The 22,069-nt window shown below is 37.0% G+C and overlaps 1 protein-coding gene and 1 long non-coding RNA gene across 2 annotated transcripts; one reads left to right on the top strand and one right to left on the bottom strand.

The window, feature by feature from the left end:
* Positions 1-238: 238 nt before the first annotated feature.
* LOC119765502 (uncharacterized protein DDB_G0287625-like) lies at positions 239-4,103 on the bottom strand. The gene is made up of 6 exons (XM_038249485.1): positions 4,093-4,103; positions 1,959-2,498; positions 678-716; positions 571-599; positions 480-512; positions 239-417 (listed from the first exon to the last, which is right to left on the bottom strand). The coding sequence occupies exons 1-6, from the start codon at positions 4,101-4,103 to the stop codon at positions 239-241; spliced, it is 831 nt and encodes a 276-aa protein (XP_038105413.1).
* Positions 4,104-17,472: 13,369 nt separating this feature from the next.
* Positions 17,473-20,172, top strand: LOC119765067. The gene is made up of 3 exons (XR_005276483.1): positions 17,473-17,618; positions 17,710-17,888; positions 19,753-20,172. It is a non-coding gene; the product is annotated as an uncharacterized LOC119765067 (long non-coding RNA).
* Positions 20,173-22,069: the final 1,897 nt, after the last annotated feature.

Genomic DNA, 22,069 nt, shown 5'->3' with positions numbered 1-22,069 from the left:
GGCGAAGTTACGGCAGTGGATCGCTCGACACACTCGCTCAACAATAGCGTGTGTGCGTGTCCCATCTGCCTAATAACAGAAGAAGCCTTTGTGATTCTATAAATAGAATTGCAAGTCCGCAATAGATCTAATTCCTGGTCGCAGTGGATAGTGGCATCGAACAAAAAAAACCATAACAATAAAAACAATAGTTCGTTATACATTTGTCAAAACTTCATAAAGCTACCCTAAGGTTTCCTTAAACCAACGGTCCAAAGACTGAAATAATGGCAACGGCTTTAACGTAGGTAACGGCGGTAACGTTGGGAACGGCTTTAACGTAGGTAACGGAAATAGTGTTGGAAGCGGCAATAATGTGGGTAACGGCTTCAACGTAGGTAACGGCAATAAAGTTGGGAACGGCTTTAATGTAGGAAACTGCAAAAAAAAGTGAATGCTAAGTCAAGGAAAATGTCCCATGACTAAACAAGAAAACCTACCAAAGGCCTGTGTCGACTGCGGAACAACTCGCGCTGAAAAGAAAAAAAAACCTTTAACCATTCACAAAGCAGAAACAAAATATTAACTCACCGATCCCAATAGCCCTCGCCGCTTTGAAGCTGAAAAATGTTAATAAAGTAGGGAAGTTGATAATTTAGTGGAATTTACCGTTTAAATTCTTTACTCACTTCTTTTACGCGTTGCCGTAGATGTAGTCATCGGTGTAGTTGTTTGAGCTGCAACACAAACGAATTTAAAATTGTAGATTACTTTTAACATAAACAAACAGACGTTAACAGCCTAAAATTAAGCTTAAATTGATGATATTATTGTTCACATTGTACGACCGCAAAGGATTTAAAATGGATTATAGATAAATTTTGAAAAAAAAACTTCGCGGCCCTTCTTGACAGTAAAGGTCCTACTTGACAGCTCGTTCCAATGGAACCGTAGTTGATCCATCGAAAAAATGTTGTCTTGCCAATTTATTTTTTGCATTAAAATGTAAAAAAAATGATCAGAAATGGGTTATAATCGTGTTTTTAAACGTTGTACATAAAAATTTACAAGGGCTTTAGGACCCTATTTTGAATAACAGCAACATTTATTAACTTAAGTTATGGGCACATTAAATCTGGGAATGTTGACAGATTTTGTGTCAGAAAAAAAATTAATATTATCACCCGAGGGAATCGTATTGACATGCTACAATGTTTGAAGCAGAGATTTTCAAACAGTTTGGTACTTTTTGAGCAATTCCAACAAAAACATTAAACATTTGATTTTACGAGAGGAAATTTTTGACCAAAAACGTGCCTCAATAGGGTGTAATATGGTTGTATGGAATAAAATAAAGTTGTCCAGATTCAGAGAGCACAGCAATTTTACTGTTCCTTTCGGGGTCCTAAACAATTCCCCAAAGTTTGGGAACGATTGGTTTAGTCCTTATTTTGCGCAAAGCGATTCAATTTTCTATGGGAATTTGTATGGGAAAAACCATCTTTTTGGATTTTGATATTTATAAAATCCACATTTCAAGCTGAACTAAAACCGGATTTATATTCGGATGCTCCGGAAGGTGCTCTACATCTTTCCCGAAGAGAGGACTAAACCAATCGTTCCCAAACTTTGGGGAGTTGTTTAGGACCCCAAAAGGAAAAAGTGCTGTGCTGGAAAATCGATTTTGATGAAAAAAAAATCGATTTTGGTATTACACCCTAGTGCCTCAACTTTAGACAGCTGCCAAAATGACAGGATTTGTTGTAGGAACGTGTTTTTTTTTCAGCTAAGTCATCTTAAGTCGTCCCCTACACAACGCTTTCAACAGAACTGAGTTTCATTTCGAAGAACCTGAGAAATTGTAAAATCCGTAAAAAATCACTCTGACTCAATCTCACCCCCGGACCCAATGTCACCCGCACTGACGGTAAGATAAATCAATTTTGGCGACACTAAAATTAAAATCAACTGAAACTTACTTGATGTGGGGGTTGTTGTGGGAGTTGTCGTTGGAGTTGTTGTTGGAGTTGTTGTTGGAGTTGTTGTTGGAGTTGTTGTTGGAGTTGATGTCGGAGTTGTTGTGGGAGTTGTTGTTGGAGTTGTTGTCGGAGTCGTTGTTGGAGTTGTTGTTGGAGTTGCTGTTGGAGTTGTTGTTGGAGTTGTCGTTGGAGTTGTTGTTGGAGTTGTTGTTGGAGATGTTTTTGGAGTTGTTGTTGGAGTTGTTGTTGGAGATGTTTTTGGAGTTGTTGTTGGAGTTGTTGTTGAAGTTGTTGTGGGAGTTGTCGTTGGAGTTGTCGTGGCTGTTGTTGTTGGAGATGTTGTTGGAGTTGTTGTTGGAGTTGTTGTGGGAGTTGTTGTTGGAGTTGTTGTTGGAGCTGTCGTGGGAGTTGTTGGTGGTGTTGTCGTTGGTGTTGTTGTCGGAGTTGTTGTTGGAGTTGTTGTTGGAGTTGTCGTGGGAGTTGTTGTTGGAGTCGTTGTAGGAGTTGTTGGAGAAGGTGTTATTGAAGTGGTTATCGGTGCTGTAAATTACAAAATAATGTTTTGAACTTTCTGTATAATATGAAAAATGCTCGTTATGCCTACTTGTTTGTTTAGTTAAACCAGGGGTAGATGGTGTTGCGGTCGGTCCTAACATTTAAAAATGATTGTATTTGGCCTGAACACAATACAAGCTGACATTGTTTACTTACGTGCTGTGAAAATAACCGGTAAAATTGCAAAAAATACCGCTAATACAATCCTCAATTTCTGCATTTTGGCGGGAACTAGTTACAGCTGTAATATTTTTTCAAGTTGAAAAAAAGTTGAAAGGAAACGAAACTCAAGACAAATTTTCAAATTATACTGTAAAAGACATCTTACTTTTCCTAAATGAGTTATAGTAATGCTACAAAAATTTAGGGAAATTGGTTCTTTTATACTGAGTAAATTATAAGAAATTTTTTTTACCGATATAACAACTGATGGAAGCAAATACACCGTTAAACCGTTTCCTAAGTATGCAAAAACTTTATAAGTGTATGTAAATTTAGGATTGAGTCAATTTCCAAAATTTTTAGCTAACGCATTATTTGCAATGTAAACTTTCAAAAAAATACAACATCTGTGTACAAGCACGAGCACAATGAACGGCCTAAAACATATCATTAAATGCAAACAGATTAATTTTTGTTTATAATTGTGTATTCATCTGGTCCAGGTTGTTCTGTAAGAAGATAACCATGGTTTAGATACATCTCCAAACCCTTGCTCAACTTCTTGAAGTATTTCCTTGTGCAACTTGTGTCACGTGTCTTTGACAATCATTTGAAAACCAATCTAAAAGCTGAAACTTAATTTTTTTAAAGCTAATATCTCAAGAAAATTGCACAATACGTCAAAAAGATCCCAACACTATGAAGAAAAAGTAGTCAACCAAACATAACTAAGTTTTTTATAGTAGAAACCATTACACACAAAATAAGAAACCCAAAGATTTTAATTCACATGCAGAAAAAGGAAATTCAATCAAACTTGAAACTTAATTGTACCAATAAGAAGATTTTATCAAAAATCTCCAAAAATGTACACAATGTTACAAAATAAATTTACTCATTAAGAATTAATATCAAAAATTAATATTTTTTGTTAAATTCAACCTACTGATCTAAGAGAGACATCAGACCGTGCGAAGTGGGGCGCGGACTTAGTACACTAGATATGGTTATACCCAGTTTGATGATATTTTCGGAATTGCAGTTTTTTAGACATTATCAGAGGTAAAATTAAACCTTTTTCTGACAAAAGATGTACTAATTTCCAGATATTATATAACCATGATTTTTTTAGTGAGTGAAAACCTCACATATTTTGTAAAGTTCACAAACATTCAGAAAATTTTATTACTCCGTATAGAGATACATACAATTCAGGCTATGTGCAAACTTGGAAAAGTTCCTTACCCTCATTTAAGAAGGTAAATGATATTTGCTTGGTTGTCTAGCTTGCAATAAAAAAAAACACCTGTGTTTATCAAATTGCGTGTAGAATTGTAAGCAATGACTTAGATACTTAGTCATTGAACGTGTCGTAGATATCTTTTAAAACCTAACCAAATCTGTACTGACGACCCACAGTATCACCATCCTAAATAAATAAAACGAAATCAAATCGTGTTAATTTACCGTGCATTGCATTGATATCCCAAATTACCATCAATTCAAAGTGCCCTGGGAATACCCGTCAAATTCCTTTCGCAAATACTCTCACAAACCAACCAGCATGTATTTCACTTCGCAGATGATCGTGTGTGTGTGTGTGTTTGTGCGCGTGAGCATGTGTCTCTGCTTATCGGGCACACAAACAAAGTCTACAAATACCAGTGGCTCCGGTACACGTGGAGAAGGCGCGCGCGGGACTTCATTATCACCGTCACGTATCGTCATAGTGCTTAAGCATTCCATTTGAATTCATACCATAATTCGAGGAGTAAAAATATCCTTCCCTTTTTTGCACTTTGCAGACCACGAAAAGGGGAACGTGGGGTACAACTGCCGTTTTGTGTCTTTTTCACTGTCGCCCTCTGGTTGTGAGTTAGCGAAGCTGAACTGTCAAATTTTTGCCTGATAAAGTCTTGAATTGATAAAAGAATTATCTTTTACAAGTTGGCCCCCTATCCACCACCGGCGCTGACGTTCACGCTCGGAACACGGCCGCGTGCGTCGTCCTATCAGCTCTTTAGGGACGACTGGAGCTCGACATGCGATGTAGTGTGGAGGGAAAAACACGAAGGTACAAAAGTGTATGTGACCATATGTGTGTGACATACTGACTCACTCCGAGGGGGCACGTACTCGTTCGAAATGGCACACAAATGCAGCACAATGGTGGTGGCATAATGGCCCACGATGACGGCTGTAGGAGAGTCGTCCCGATTGTCTCCAGCTAAAATCACCGGCCAAAACACACGACACCGACGAAATGGTCCGCTGAGGGCATCTCCACCTAGAAATCATCGACATTTTCTGAAAAATTGTATGATGTTAATGCATTTAGTTGAGACAGACAATTCACAACGCAGTTTCAAGTTTGTCTCATTTTTAAACTCCTCGTTTAGCAACTTGTGGTGGAGATGCCCTAACCGCACCTCCTTTGCCGCTGGAGATAGAGGTTAGGTTTTTGGCAACTCTCTTGTCGTTGCGCGCGTTTCAAGTTTCCTGTTTATCTACACATTTACAGCGCGCTGAACGTGGAAGCGATTTGCACCCTGCGTTGGCCACGGATGAGTAGATCCGCACAAGTGCATCAAAACTACGGGGAAACTCCAGGATGATGGGGATTGAATAAATACAGTTCTACGGGTTTTGTCTTGCGAGTATGTGCTAATGGGTTTTTAACGTTGATTCTATGTTTAAAATAAATATGCCTATAGGGTTTGTTTTGATTTTTTGCTCAAAATTAGAATGTCAAACGTTGATCTACTAGAACTCAGCACTCATGATCTGACACATTTTTGAAGTTAGTATAGTAACATCATTTATCAGCCAAGGATCATTTATCTGTTCGAGTATGCAAAATAGTATATTTTATTTGTCATGCCACCGAGTCTGATAAAGTGTTGTCAACCTGCGGTCGCCACTACTGCTGGATTGCGCTTCCCCTAGAGAGCTCCACCAAACAAACCCAAGCCCCGTAAAACATATCTCAATCCACACTGCTGACTGCACCGTCGCGATGCCTCACAAAATGGCAGCAAAAAAAAAGCAGCAGTCCTCCACCGACGATATCCAAAATGACCGCCATTAATCTCGCTTAAATTTCCGGAGCTGCCGGAAAATTAATCCGCAAAAGGATTACGTGTCACGGCCAAAACTGCTGACAGCACTAAGCTTCCGTCGCTGGTCCTCCCCGCGGTCCACGAACTCCCGAAAAACCACTCCACAACCATTCCGGAGCCGGAGAAGATCAAGTTTATTTATATTTTTCGCGATTTTATCGCGCAGCTTGGAGCGTTGATGGCCTCTGCTTCCTGTCCCCAAGCTAGTGAGCCGGCGTGCCCCGGCGGAAAAGTGCATCCGGAAGTCGAGGCTCCTCAAGCGAGCGAGAGAGTCACGGAAAACTCCTAAATCCTCGATAATTATTTTAATCTCCTGTGCAAATAGAACTTAACATTGTCAAAGCATTATTTATTCATGGGTAGTTTTTTGCATGGATTTTTTTTGTGTGTTTTCATTTCTGACAACCATCATAGCTAGGGAAATGATGATCCCCGGAACGAACAGATAGTTGACTTTTGACATGACTTCCAAGTATGCGAGAGGGCAGGATTCACAGTCATTGTGCAGTTAGATGGGATTGCAGTTGGTTCTGGGAAACCAAAAAAACAGGTTATCCTATTTAGCCTGTCCCATTTTGAGGTCATGTCGAGGAATTTCAGGTGCTCACTTCTTAAATGATAGATTTTGATGTTAGGAACAATGTTTTCTTAGACAAGAAAAAATAATAAAATACTTTCTCGCACCCGCTAGTCGATTTACTGAAAAAAATCACTTTTTTGAACAAATTTTCTAAAATCGCTTGGAATCAATACAAAAACTGTTTCGATCAGGTGTGTATTGTCTTCAAACGATAGGTTTTTGTCCATAGATTAAGATGCACTATCAATATTGGACCAAAATTTAAGTTTTTGGACTCTCCCAGGCGGATTTGTGTCAAAAAAATCGCATTTTTTTGAAACTTTTTTCAGAAATGTTCATTTAATTTAGGGTAGCCTATTTTTCCCAGTGAAACAAATACATGTAGCATATAAGAAAATTTCATGTCGAACATTTTTCCCTCTGAGAAAATCCAATTTCGACACTCCAGAGCCGAGATATTTAAGTTTTAGTGAGAAAAAAAGTGCCAATTTTCAAAATTTCTCAGAATTCAGAAGCAAGGCCTACTAACACTCAAACGCTCGGGTAGTCATTTGACCCCCATTTTTTTTCTTAAAAATCTCATAACTTTTGATAGAATTGACCAATTTGGATGCTTCCGGGTGCAAAGATCCAGATTTGTCTATATTTTCAACTGTCAGACGGAGGACAAATGTGGTCCATTTTACCGGAGATATTCCGGATTCTGTTGGGGTACCTCGGCCCTCCTAAATGGATATTTGGCCAATATAATAAAAACTTTTCAACAGAATAAAATCGGAAATGATGCAAAACTTCAAGGAATCATCCTAAAACATCATCCTGCATAGATACATGTCATGCTGAAGACCTTCGGGCACCGGAACAGGTTCTATCCGGAAACGGTTCACTGAGCTGATGTCAATTGTTGCCCAACTGGAACCGGCTCCGCTGCCCCGTAGGACTTAACCATGTCAATTATTTTTGCAGGATGATGTTTTAGGATGATTCCTTGAAGTTTTGCATCATTTCCGATTTTATTCTGTTGAAAAGTTTTTATTATATTGGCCAAATATCCATTTAGGAGGGCCGAGGTACCCCAACAGAATCCGGAATATCTCCGGTAAAAATGGACCACATTTGTCCCCCATCTGGCAGTTCAAAATATAGACAAATCTGGATCTTTTGCAACCGAAAGCATCCAAATTGGTCCATTCTATCAAAAGTTATGGGATTTCTAAGAAAAAAAATAGGGGTCAAATGACTACCCGAGCGTTTGAGTGCTAATTACACGATGTAGCAAGCATATGTCTCAAAGGTATGCTTTTTTATAGTAATTTTGGCCGCTGAATCCGAATCTGAAATCAAATTTCGTGTAAACAGTGATGTTTTGGAGCTACACCCTTTTGGAATGTTATTTGCGTGTTTAATAGGCAGTTTTTGTAAATATTGCTCGGTTTGTTCTAGAGGTCGTATCGAGGTGCTCCGATTTGGATGAAACTTTCAGCGTTTGTTTGTCTATACATGAGATGAACTCATGCCAAATATGAGCCCTCTTCGACAAAGGGAAGTGGGGTAAAACGGGCATTGAAGTTTGAGGTCCAAAAACATAAAAAATCTTAAAATTGCTCGCATTTTAGTAAAACTACATCAATTCCGACTCTCTTAGATGCACTCGAAAGGTCTTTTGAAGCACTTCAAAATGAGCCATAGACATCCAGGATTGGTTTAATATTTTCTCATAGCTTTTGCAAATTACTGTTAAAATGGTTTTTTTAAACCTCAATATCTTTGTGCAACAGCCAGCAACACCCATACTCTTTTAGTTCAAAAGTTAGGAAATTTCATGGACTATAAGCCTACGGTAATAACTTTTTGGCCAATCGCAGCTTTTGTCATAGTTTTTCGATTTTTCTATAACAAACATTTTAAACGTTAGTTATTGTCCTGTAGGCATCCATAGCGGCACTTTTTAGTCTCACTTTTGTCATATTCGCTATTTTGCAATTTTTCGTCATAAATCCGCCTGGGAGAGTCCAAAAACTTAGGTTTTGGTCCAATATTGATAGTGCATCTTAATTTATGGACAAAATCCTATCGTTTGAAGATAATACTTACCAGATCGAATCAGTTTTTGTATTGATTCCAAGCGATTTTAGAAAATTTGTTAAAAAAAAGTGACTTTTTCGGTAAATCGACTAGGGGGTGCGAGAAAGTATTTTATTATTTTTTCTTGTCTAAGAAAACATTGTTCCTAACATCATAATCTATCATTTAAGAAGTGAGCACCTGACATTCCTTGACATGACCTCAAAATGGGACAGGCTATTGTCACATGCATGGGTATTAGTTCAGTTTTCCATTTCACGAATTCAGCGTTTTTTATCGACATCATTATTCAATAAAATGTGAAAGCTTACGAGTTGTTTTTTAAAGGTACAACGATGTCTAACAGAAGAAAATTCACATTTTGATTGTTTTTATAAAAATCATCCCCCAAGGAAAATGGTGATAATCAATCACCACCTGTTGAAGTTTCCTGGAAAATTGATTCCGCAAAAAAAAACAATCGCTCAACAGCAACAAAAACTCCAACAACCATCGAGGCCATAATTTGTCAAACACGTGTTAAGTGTGCAAATTTTATTCGCGCGTATGTGTGTCTGTAAATTGAATTCCCACATAAATGCGATTGGTTTCTTTATGTTTAAATAAATAAATAAATGCGTAAAAAGTGGCCCGAATAAAATACAAAAAAAAAACGCAGCACCACGCCAGAATGACCTTCAAAAAATTGCGGGTTGGGGTCCATTCAGCCGTATGAGCGACGGCAAACATAATTTAAAATTTATTATGCGACAATAATACAGAAATGGAGGGAAAAAAACGAGTCCGTACGTTTTCCAGCGTGTGCAACATTTCTGTATGGACCAGTTCGTTCATCTTGGAGTTCAATAAAATTCGCATGCGGAGCAGTTGTAGAGCCACAGACAAGGGAGATTGAAGTTGGTATTTGATCTTATTTCAGCATTTTAAGTTAAAGTGAATAAGTGAATCTACATTGATAAAATAAAGCTGATTTCTCTTTTCAGAAGCTTTAAGTTCTAAATATCTATGCTTCCAGCAATAACAAAAAGTATTTTTCTCGTACCAGCAAAAACTGGAGCATATTTCATGGAGTCAAATAAACAGGAAACGCGTTCGCGCGAGCGAACATTATTTTATCCCCAACCGAGCAGCACATGTAAAACATGTCCCCTTGGGAAGCTGCCCGGGTTTCAAATTGGGACACTTGATACAACCGCCACAGCTCGCGAATCAGGTCGCCCAACTGAAAACTCAGCGATTTTTCAAAAATCCGGTGTCCTAAAGCTGAAAACCCCCGTCCTTGGATTCAATTTACACCAAAGTGATGATAGCTGGAACGACAGCACATCAACTTCACCCACCGACCACGTGTTCGGCGGGGTTGCACTCTACGAAATTGGCCTTCTCAGCAAAGTGGAGCTATTTGTAGCTCAGCTTCTTTTTCGTCAAATCCCGGACCGTACCTTGATGGCCCCGGGGCAACTTTTTAATCTCCCGAGCGCCCCAGCACTCAGCAGTCGAAGCTCATCCGTTTGTTCTGGAATGGTTCGGACTCTGTGCATACGCCCGTCGGATGTACGGTCCTGCAACGTCGTAATCTGTAACAGCATTATAATGGAGCTTAGCAGTAGTTTTCCAGGGAAGTCTAAAACCTGTTTGGGCGAATCTCTTCAGTCTGCAGCAGTGGAAGAGGGAACTATCCCATCAGCAGTGACCGTCACGGAGAAACTGGGCCCCTTTAGACGATCATTGACCATCAAGGACTTGTATGATAGGTTCAGTCCAGAGGGTTTTAACATAGTTGTTCTTTTAAACGTGTATAGTTATTTTTTTAATTATAGAGTACTTTGTATTCTAATACAACACGTTCCTTTACGCCATACCCCAAAAATAGATCACTGAAAGATTGTCCAGCTCGTCAAATTGCGGGAACCGTTACCACTCAAAAACGTTACTCTCCAAACGATGGCTCGTCTCAATATTCGGCCAGTACGAACGGTGGCCACTCAGTGATCTCGTTCTTCCGGGTATTCGCCCCCTTGTCATGGATCAGCGCAAAAGTCCAAACCCTCCGGAAGCTGAAACTGGGAATCCTTTGGGCCGCAATGTGCTCTAGAGTTATGGAAGCGTGCTGGCGTTTACGGAGAAGCACTCTGGGCTTATCAAAGAGCAATTCCAGCCCAAAACAGGATTTTTATGTACTTTTTTCTGTTATCCTACGCTTATATAAGCCATTTTTGTGTATATGGAGCCAGCTACACTCGATAATGACATTTGAGAAGGGCGTAAGTGTTTTAAATATGTTTGTAATTCGAAATTTAAATAACGCTGTATCTCGAAGCCGTTGCATCGTATCAAAAAGTGGTCAAAGACAAACTTGTAGGAAATTTGACGGGCTTTTCGAAAAAATACACTGAAAAAAAATCACTTCACTTTTATGAGATTTTTTGATTTTTAAGTTTAAAAGCCAAATTTAATGGTGAGCCAACGATTTTTTTTCGTTCAATTTTTTTGTGAAAATAGCCTAAGATGTTACAAAAAGACTCACCAACAATGCAGGATGGAGCAACTTACCTGAAAAAATACAAAAATCATTTACTGAATCTTTTTTTTTTCAAAAGTGCTCTAAACATCAAAATTTTCAAAAACCGATCACGAGAGTCGATTCTCCAGACAATTTTGCATAAAAATTTCTATATTGACCATTGCCCTAAGTTCAATCCTTGTGAAGTCTGTCATATAGAAATTGCAAAAAAAAACATCAAAAAACCTAATTTTTCAACATTTTATGTTAAAAACCGCTGTAACTTTACAAGGATTGGACTTAGGACAATGGTCAATATGGAGACTTTTATGTAAACTTGTCTGGAGAATCGACTCTTTTGATCGGTTTTTGAAAATTACAAACAGTTTCAGTAAATCTCATAAAAGTGAAATGTATTTTTCTTTCAGTGTATTTTTTCGGAAAGCCCGTCAAATTTCCTACAAGTTTGTCTTTGACCACTTTTTGATACGATGCAACGGCTTCGAGATACAGCAATATTTAAATTTCGAATTACAAAAATATTTAAAACACTTACGCCTTTTTCAAATGTCATTATCGAGTGTAACTGTACACAAAAATGGCTTATATAAGCGTAGGATAACATGTCTACAAAGTTTCATTGAAATCAGAGTGGGTCGGATACAACCGATTCCCTATTTGACATGGAATTGCTCCAAAACGCTACGGATCAGCCAGTATTAGATTTCGGTCTCTGATGAGAACTGGCTCGAAAGGTGGGTCCCAATTAGAGCGTTTTTGAGGCTGCTGGAGGTGTAAAAATGCTGAATTAATGCTCTATCGTGCTATATCTGCTGCCGTTTTTCGGCTCTTGAGTCTTGAAAGTACTGAAATCATTCATTAATAACATTTCTCAAAGTGTCTTGGGCAGAAATTAATTTAAACATTCAGCTTTTTTATGTTGCTAGAAACAGTTTTCATATCTTGATGATTCGAGTTAATTCATTTACATTTACTTTAAATTGCCCAAAATATGATAACGCAGTTCGACATTTTTGAAGTTGATGTCAGTAAACGCTCTTGATCCCTGAACAAGCTCCAATTGACAGAATTGAATTTGAAGGAAATAAATAAAATTGATTTTTTTATCAACTGCTATGGAATCATCTTAAGCAACCGTGTGCACCCTCCATTGGGCAATAATTTACAATTTTATTTATTTCAATTTTGTCGAGTGGAGCGAGTTCAGCGAGCCCAGAACTATTATACCTTGATGAAACTGAAGCGTTTACTGACATCAACTTCAAAAATGTCGAGTTGTGTAATAATTGTATTTTTATTACAAATTTTTTACGTTTCAAACCACGAGGCGCGATGTCTGTTTTTCTGTTACTAATTTATACAACCATCAACAAGAAGTAATTTTTCGCGATTATTAGTAGCCGCCATACTCTACCCTAAATAATATTTCAAACCATTTTAAAATTTATTTTTATGCAATTTTCAATAACCAATTTTTATATTTTGGTGTGTTTCAAACAAAATAAATCTGTTTTTTTAAGGTTCTATTAGCCATTGTGTTTCATATGTTTATAGGACCATTTAAAAAAACTTAAAAAACAATCTTAGAGCAAGAGCAGAGATATCACGTTTGAAATTTACACTGTACGATTTTAGTACAATTCATCTCATTTTAGCTGTTTGCGAAAACCGCAAATGTCTCTCACAAAACCCAATCCAAACAACGCAATTTTCCAAAATTTGCTCAGTTTCGCGAGAGAAAAGCTCCCTCGCAGCATGCCAAAAACAAATCGCAAAAAGCTCCGACCAACCTTCACTGCCTTCGCTTTCGTGTACATCTCTTGCTCTTCGTGTGAATTTAGAACGATGAACTTCGGGTCCACTCGCTCTCGTAGAAGCTTTCTCTCTCGTTTGAGTAAGGGACATCGGTGGACAGCTGATGCCAATCCAGCTGTATTTCACGCGGACTGTTGTTTGCAAACAGATCAAGTTGGAGGGAAACTGCGGTTGGTGAATGTTGTGTCATTTTTGGGACTATTTCGTTCAGTGATTGCGACATAACAGGTTTTACCGTAAAACATATTTCAAAACGTGAGTGTGAACTGAATTCAACTATTAGCTTCAGCTTAAAGCCCTCGAAACTCGATGACTAGACAACTCTTAGACTTGAAAACTTGAAGACTAGATGATTAGAAGACTACATAATAGACAACTCGTCGTTACAAATTCAATCCACGACATCCCTAGAAACTGTTGTTGTCATTTCACAATAAAAACGCCATATCCTTCTCCAACAACTCCATTTTCACAAGTTTTTTGCGCTATCTCCACCAGCATAAAAGTGCGTGTTTTCCCGACACCCGGATAACATCACTTCTCGCCTTCTTAAGCCATTTATGCCAACGCGTTGTCATCCCCCACTTCCTTGTACTCGTCAACCAGCCGGTCAGGTATCACACCTGAGAGCTTCCCCACGCCCGGGGGCCTGCCACTGCTGGACGAAGCAGATTTCCATCCATAGAATGCTCCGGGACCAACTTGGTTGGAAAAGCGGAAAAAGGACTCTGACGAGAATCCCACCGCTTAGCACGCGAGAGCAGTGTCAAGGACGACGTCGGGATCGAGGAAAACGAGAACGGAATGGCAAATTACAGAGATGGGTTTTGGGCAGGCGGTGGCAGGGTGGCTGCTCGAATCGTTTTTGCAGGTGGCTTGAGACTTGGGGACGCGAGGACTTGAAGACTTGAAGCTTCACACGTAGCATGCATATTTGTTACTGGATTTGGATATTTGAGGACCTGTTGGCTAACTACTTAAAGATTTGCTTGCCCTTGAATTAAGATTGAGCCGACACCATTGATCCGCCACGCTAGTCTACAACTGACTAACACAAAGTCTGTGAGCACACTCGAAAACGATTTGTGTCCGATTCCGACTTCTCACTGGCTTCGAACACGTGTCTGCTGATGTGAAGCAAGCAAGAGAGAGAGTATATATCTGGAGTTTTTTTTTTTTGATTTTTCAGTTTTTGCTTTTTGGGTGTTTTTCAATACCCCTGACTCAAGGCGGTTCTAAAAACATCCAAAAAGCAAAAAACTGGAAATTTGGTTTATTGGACCTTTTCAAAAAAAACTCCAGATATGTGAGCCGTCTATCGGCAAAATCTGTAGAAGTGTGTCAAACCGTGAACCGGAACCGGATCCTGGATGTTGTGCACAGGAGAAGCCCGGAAAAAAAGCCAGCCCCAAAACGAGTGGAATGTCAAATCTTTTAATCTCATATTGGAGTGAGATTCTTTTTCGTTGTTTTTGTTTCTCCTGCACGTGTCGAAACTGTTTCTGAAACGAAATTGCTTCATATGAAACGCGTCTGCTGCTGCTGGTGAAACAAAACAGAATTCAAATTCAAACGAGCAAAACATGAGCTGAATGGTGGATTCCGGCTAATAGCAATCAGCCGTTGGTCGATAGATGCACAGAAGTTATTTTTGTGTACTAAAATTTGATTGTCTATTCCAAATCAGATCTGGATTCCACTTTAAAATAGTCACATGTTTGTTTGAAGAAAAATTCAGTAACTTCACTTCAGTATCAGTACATTATAAATTATACAATTTTCTGATGAATTCAATTACAACAGCTGTCACAAAAACTTCAATCCTTTTATCCAGAACAACGAAACAAATCACCCCAAAATCACACACCTGCGCTCGAAAAAAAAATGTCTACCCAAAATCCGTGGAACTCACCATGGGACCAATTCCGCACCCCTTTCAACCCAATCATTACCCGGAGAGCAAAAAAAAAAACCTCCCCACCAAATCCTCTCGCACACAATCGTAACCGGAAAAATCAACTCTCCCTGGGGCCCAGTGAGCTTCCCGGAACAAAACGCCCCCGGACAAATGGGACAAATGGACAACAAAAGTGTTCAACATCGGTGGAGTTGGGACGGACAACAGCAGCAGCAACGAAATAAAAAATGGTCCCGGGTAATTTATGGCACGCTAAACGGCTGTCCTAACCCTCCAGGAAAGAAAAAATAGCGCCGCCGGAGAAGAAGGATTCGATTACACAAAAACACACACACAAACGGACAGACAGCATTACACACTGACTGAGTGGCTAGCAAACACCCACCAACCCACACACACACACAAACAGCATTAGGTTGATCCCTTTTTTCGGTGGGAAAATCTCTTTTTATCTTCGATGCCGGGACACAACTGATACGCGAGTGACTTGTCTTCTTTGCACGCTGTCACTGCTGGTTTGTCTGCCACGGCACAGACAATTGGGAGGACAATGCCCACGATCTGGGAGGAAGTTTCGATCAATTCGTAGCACGAGATAGCCGAGAGCATTTTACGCCCAGGTAGAGTTTCATAAAAGTGATTATTTTGTAACACATTACCAACATGACAATGAACTTTGCACGAAGCTTTTAAAACTAGAGTTTCGCAAAAAAAACTGATTAAAATTATTGATTTTTTTGTTAGAACTGATTTGTTTTGTCTTTTGATTGCCGTCATCAGGGGTGACATTGAGTCTCCAAAAACAACACCACCTAAGTACTCATAACTTTTGATAGGGTTGTCAGATCTTCTTAAAACTTATAACAAGACGGAGTTCCTTACAAAAACCACCCTTTTTATAATCTTCCGGACTCCGGCCAAAATAGTTTTTTAGCATAACTTTTGAAGTACTTTTCAAAACTTCATAATTAGGGCTAGTGATTTTTGGCGATTTCGTGGAAGCCGCGTATTCCGTGGAATGCCGCGAAATTTGAAATAGTTATTAGAAAAAATACTTTTCAGAGCAATAAAGCATTGATTTTTTTATTCGTACGCTTTACAAGTTCCCAAATTAAACAAAAATGCAAGGCAAATTTTGTTTTTTTTTTTTGAGAATATTGTTCATTACAATATTTTTCGATGCACAGATAATTAATTGAAAATTTCTAACAAAATTTCTTGACTTCGCAAAATTTTAAAAGAATGAAAAATAACGTTATTCAAAACTATAGTAAATGAAAAAGTAAAAAAATAGCTATTTTATATTTTGAAGTGAAGAGAATTTTAAGTTTTGGTTATAAATGAAGTATTTTATTCAATTGGTTTAAAATGCAATACAGGTTGAAATAAAATTTACTTTGCATTTTGTATGGTATCATAATTTTTTGGAATTATCAATAAATGTAAATAAATTCTACAAACGAAATTTGCCTGATCTTTGCTTGAATGCAAAAATTATCTCTATACAGCAATTCCCCACGAAAACAGCATGGAAAAAAAGTGCTCGGATCGGGCTCCAAAATTTTCTGGGGGTTTCCTGGCCGACCCGTAATTTTTTGTTTGGCCACTAGGGTGACCTACGCCGTGTTAGGGTGGTTTAAGAAATGGCCATTTTCGTCGATTTTCGCAAAAAACACTTTTTTGAAAAATCATAACTCCTTGCCATTTCAACCGTTATCGCAGTTTTAGTGAATATGTTGTTTTTTTGCCGATTTCGTCATTTTCCAGTTTTTGCGCGCGGCGCGTCGAAAAACACGGATTTTACTTTCAAAAAATCATATCTCGGAATCCTGTTAATGAACTTCTCCCATTTTTAAGTATGTTACTTAAAAATGTCCAGAGAATCCGATTAAAAATATTTCCAGACATAGGCTCTTTGGTCCAGACACCGTCAAAACGGCATTTTAAAGTTTCATACGCCCTTTTCATATGTTAGGCTAGATTTTTGAAACTTCTTACTATTTTTCTTTGAAAGGCCAACTTATCACCTTTCATTTGCGTATAAGACAATTGAAATCGATTAAAATGGTGAGGAATTATGAATTTTCAAAAAAAGGGGTTTTTGCGAAAATCGACGAAAATTGCATTTTTTTAGACCACCCCACTATGGGGTATTTCCATATAAGCGAGCGGCCAAAAATATTTTTTTGCTTTTTTGTGACTTTTTTGTGTTGTTTGTACTTAGTATAATAAAAACAAATGAATTTTGATATTTTTCCAAAAAAAAGTTTAATTTTCGATTTTTTCATATATTGGAGGCCACATGCATTAAAGTGGTGAATTTTAATATTCTTGCTCTGTCTATTTGATGCACGGAATGGCGGTTTATGCTATGTTAAAGTTTCTGATTTACGTTCAATCTCCCTCCACTTTTTCTTGAGTTAAAACCCACCTCTCTTTGAAGACCCCCTCCCTCTCCAATTAAAATTTGATTTTTGCGGTGTTTTAGAATTTTAGACGGTTTATTTTATGGAACATTGTATGGATTCTCGTCCACGTTTTTGGTTGATCCACTTGCAAAATTCACGTTTTCCACGATAAATTCTTCTAAATCAAAATCACTATGTAACCGATTGTCGTTAGATCCCTGTTTGAAAAATGTCGCACGTCGTACGAGTTGTCGCACGGTTTTGATTTTACCGTTTCGATATCGATTGGTCGAAAGGACGACAAACGTGCGACAAACACTCGACATGCTCGACATTGTTTTTTCCATCGATTTACCTTCAATTCGACGTCGATTATCGTCGACGCAAACAGTTTGACAGTTCTCTTCAGTTGATCTTGTTCGGACTTGATTGCAACCGAGTCGAACCAGTTGTTGTTAATTTTAGGCTTTGGGAGGTTTTTGGACAGTTTAAAGGTAAGTTGTGTTCTAGGTTGAATTACTTTTTCTGCCGGAAAGTTCCGGCCGGAGTGGGCAAGCGACCGAATCAAAGTGTTTTGTATTCCAGATTCCGGTCTTTGATGCGGTATAGGAGGAAGAGGAGGAGGAGGAGGACGGGAAATATGGTATACTCGGCGGGCATTCCGGAAGACGGGACAAGAAGGAACCAGTTTGCGATCGAGGAACTGGTTGGTGTTTGTTGTTTTACTTTCCGCGGGAGGTTGCGACGCATATCTAATGGAACTGGTGAGTCATGTTTAAGAAACGATGAAGAAGGTGTGCTGGAATTGCGATTTTACGGTTGAAATTAAAAAAAAAGGATGAATGGAACACCACAAATTCTTAACTTTTCAATCCAATAATTCCAAACTGAAAAATAAAAAAATCTAGAATACTAAAGCTTAAAAAAACATCAACGCTGATTTGATTTGATACCGAGCTCCTCGCAAAGATGGAGCTCTGGGTCCCGCCGTGTTATTTTTATTTTGTTACTCATGTATTTATGTTTTGGATTTTATGTTTACAAAAAGAAGTAGATTTTTGGTGCCACTGCTTTGGTGGCTTTTCCTGCCTCAAAAAATTAAAAATAAATTCAAATTCAATTTCAATTGTAAAATTAAATTATAAAGTTTTTCATTCTTACTTCAAAATTCTAGCATTCCAGAACATAAGAATGAAAGAATTTAAAATTCTCAAAGTCTTCAAATATTTTTTAAAAAATTTTGAAATTTCAAAATATTAAAATTTTGAAATTGACAGACATTTAAATACTAAAATTTCCTAATTCTTAAATACTAAAATTCTTCATTTCATTATTACTAAAAGTCTAACATTATAAAGTTCTTAAATTCCCGAAAACGTTAGTCGCACGAGTTGGAATTTGGAATTCTAAAATTCTAAAAATTATAAGTTTTTAAATTCCAGAATTATAAATTCAAAAAATCTAAATATAAATTCAAATAATTTATATTTTTAAATAAAAAATCAAAAATTCATTTTTTTAATCCCTACGTATTTTAAAAATTAATAAGTTTCTTAAAATTCTAAACATTAAAAAAATATCAATTTTTTCAGATTTTAAACTTTAAAATTTTAAATAAAATTCAAATTTTGAAAAATCTAAAAATTGAAAAAAAAACAAAAAAACAAAAATTTTACAAAATTAGACATATTTTTTTTCTTTTAAATAATTAATATTTAAAAAAAATCTAAAAATTCATAAATTTTAAAATTTTAAATTGGAAAAAAAATCTGAAATCTATTAGGTAACTTCGAAAAAATTTCAAGGATTTTACAATGTAAAATCTACAAAAAAATGGTCTAATAAAAAATAGGAGTTATAAAAATATCATAAATTGAATTAAATGATTTTGGTTTTGAGGTACTCTCGAATTTTAAAATTCAGAATTTTAGAATTTTAGAATTTTAGAATTTTAGAATTTTAGAATTTTAGAATTTTAGAATTTTAGAATTTTAGAATTTTAGAATTTTAGAATTTTAGAATTTTAGAACTTTAGAATTTTAGAATTTTAGAATTTTAGAATTTTGAAATTTTTGATTAGATTATTTTTATTACATTTTTAATGTTTTGATATTTGTTAACTTTAAGAGTTTTTGAATATTTTGAAAATTTGTAATATTTGATATTTTCTAAAATTTTAACATTCTGTAATCCTTAAAAATTAAAGTTTTATAGTTCCATTGGGTGTGGGGTGTGAGATTGGGTCATACAAATTTCAGCATTTTTGTTTGACCCAATCTCACCCCTGATGACAGAATGACACCTCTGATGACGGTTCATAAAATATTTCAAAGAATTTTGAATTTCAAAAAAATTGAAATCTTTAAATTCAAGCATAATAACATTATTTTTTTAGCATTTTTAAATTTCTTAAAATTTTCAAACACGTTTTATGCATTTTTAAATTTTAAGATACATTCATTTTTATTTTTTTATAGATGTTCAAACTTTTAAAAAGTCATGCAATTTTTATTTTTTAAGGATTTTTTTTGAAATTTAGTATTTTGAAATTTTCATGTTATTATTATTCAAATCTGAATTTTATTTATAAATGCTTGCCAATTTATGATTGACGCATCTTTTTTTCAGGCAACAAACGTATTCCAATCAGATCCTGCCGTCCACGTGTGGTACCGTGTTGCATCCGTAGAACCCACGGAAGCAGCCACGTTGTTTCGTACGCATACTCCACAAACCCTTTGTCTTGTCTCGTACTCCGGTGGCCATCAATCCGTCGGAGATCCAAGATTGGCTTTGCATCCCTGTACAACTTTGATCAGCTCGTCGGGGATCAAAAGTCCAGCATGACCAAAATGCTGCCAGGAGAACACCAATCCAAGCCCGAAGCTGCGATCAAGGAAAATCAAGGAATTTTGAGAAGAATCGGCGATCTGGAAGTTAAATTTCGTGAAAAAGTTAATATTATTGTGAAATTAGATGTGTTTGAATAAAAAATAAAATAAAAAAACAAAACAACAGTTTTTTTCAACAGCAACATAACCTAAAAATTAGAATTGACAGCACACGACAATGGCACGACATCCTAAATAACAAAACCGTGCGACGTCGGTCGAATGTCGTACGACAATGTCGTACAATTTCGATTATCGATCGTACGACAAATACGACATTTTGGTGCAAAAACGTATGACATTTGCGCGACAGTCGCACGACATTGTCGTGCGACGTCGTACGAATGCACGGACGACAAACGACGGACGTCCGACGGACTTTTCAGTCAGGGATAACTTAAAATATGAACTTCTTCAATGGGCTTTTGTATACCTCGTTTTGAAGCTACAGAACAGCATGCGTAGTTTTTCCTCTGTGGTTTTTCCCTGAGTTGATCATGTGATGGTTCTGCAATGTTGTAATTCTTACAAATATACTCGAAAGCAGTTCTCACGTTTTCAGAATAGTGCTTCGTTATATCGTTCAGGGACACTACGGTATTATTATCCATACTTTCAAAAGAACACAACAACGAACTGATATGAATATTCGACGAATCGTTACTGTAAAATTCTTTGAATAGGAATTTTTAATTTTTTTAAACGTACCTAAGTACCAACAAAGTCATGAATATCAAATCAATTTCAAAACATACATAGCAGGTACGTCATTTCTGCCTCCGCAGGTAAATAATGCGATTTTAACCAAGCGCATACGCGAAATCATTAATTTTCTTGCATGAATCAAAATGTTCAAAATGGCATAACTCAAAAAGTGCACATAAGTGCACTTTAAAATTTGGAGACAAGTTAGGACATGGTTCAAATTTTAAGCTGCAAAATTTTCAGATCGCACAAATGCACACAAAAAAAGTACTCCATTAACAAAGTTGAAAAAAACTAAATTTTGAATAAAAATCCATCTTTTTTGATTTTTATTATTTTTTTTAGCCTGTAAAAGTATGTTTTGTAAAATGTTATTGAAAAGTTGAATCAATTACCTTTCTGAATATATATAATGATGCAGGAAAAAATACATAAACAGCTACACAGTACAACTATGAAAAATTATCATTTTTTTGTCAAAAAACATGTTTTTTCTTACCATTTTCGCATTTGAAGGTCTGCAATTCAAACTCCGGATTTTTCTTAGTTAGAATGTCTATTTTCGAAAAAAAAATACCAAAAAATAATTAGAGTATGTCGGTTTTTCGATTTATGGCCGCCTGAAACCCCATAGTGCACCCTAACGTAGGTAGGTGCGTAGGTCACCAAACAAAAAAATACGGGTAGGCCAAACAAAAAAATACGGGTCTAATTATTTCGGCCAGGGAACCCGGCACTTTTGTTTTTTTTTTTCATGCTGTTTTCGTAGGGAATTGCTGTATATTTATTATTATTTTTTACATTTATTTTGCTGATTCTACTTTTTTATGTGTGAGGTGGTTTTATTTGTATCTTGAACTACTGCTTACTTTATAAGACACTTTTCTGTACGTAATTATTAGGATGTAACATAAATGACTTTTTGGCTGGCATTCAGGGGTTTGTTCCAGTGGGCATACTGAGCCCATATCCCAAATATGAGCTGTGGACGTAACAAGAGCTGGCACTCCACCCTTTAATTTTAAATGGGATTTAACCCGTAAAAAAATATTTTTTTCAAAAATGTCACTTTTTGAGGCATTTTGGCCACTAAAGCGTTTACTTTCAACATCACTGGCGTGTAGGCCAGATCCTTGCGCATCTTTTGATACATATAAAATTGAAGGTTGGAGCACCCTGGAGCTCGATACAGACCTTCAAAGTTTGGATTTTTTTCGAAAAATCGTCCCCGGCAAAAAAGATATGCGTCGCACCTCGCGACGCCCGAGACGCCATTTGATTTTGCTAGGACCAATTTTTCGAAAAAATGCTAAACTTTGAAGGTCTGTATCGAGCTCCAGGGTGCTCCA

The sequence above is a fragment of the Culex quinquefasciatus genome, chromosome 1, assembly GCF_015732765.1.
Source record: "Culex quinquefasciatus strain JHB chromosome 1, VPISU_Cqui_1.0_pri_paternal, whole genome shotgun sequence".
NCBI classification, from domain to species: domain Eukaryota; kingdom Metazoa; phylum Arthropoda; class Insecta; order Diptera; family Culicidae; genus Culex; species Culex quinquefasciatus.
The sequence above is the reverse complement of the archived record's forward strand: the minus strand, read 5'-3'. Positions and strand labels throughout refer to the sequence as shown.

Excerpts from the sequence above, each read along its gene's own strand:
- LOC119765502 (XM_038249485.1), bottom strand. Across the intron at positions 717-1,958 it reads CACAACAACCCCCACATCAA|CTCAAACAACTACACCGATG; the intron begins GTAAGTTTCAGT and ends TTTGTGTTGCAG. Across the intron at positions 513-570 it reads GGCGAGGGCTATTGGGATCG|CGCGAGTTGTTCCGCAGTCG; the intron begins GTGAGTTAATAT and ends TTTTCTTTTCAG.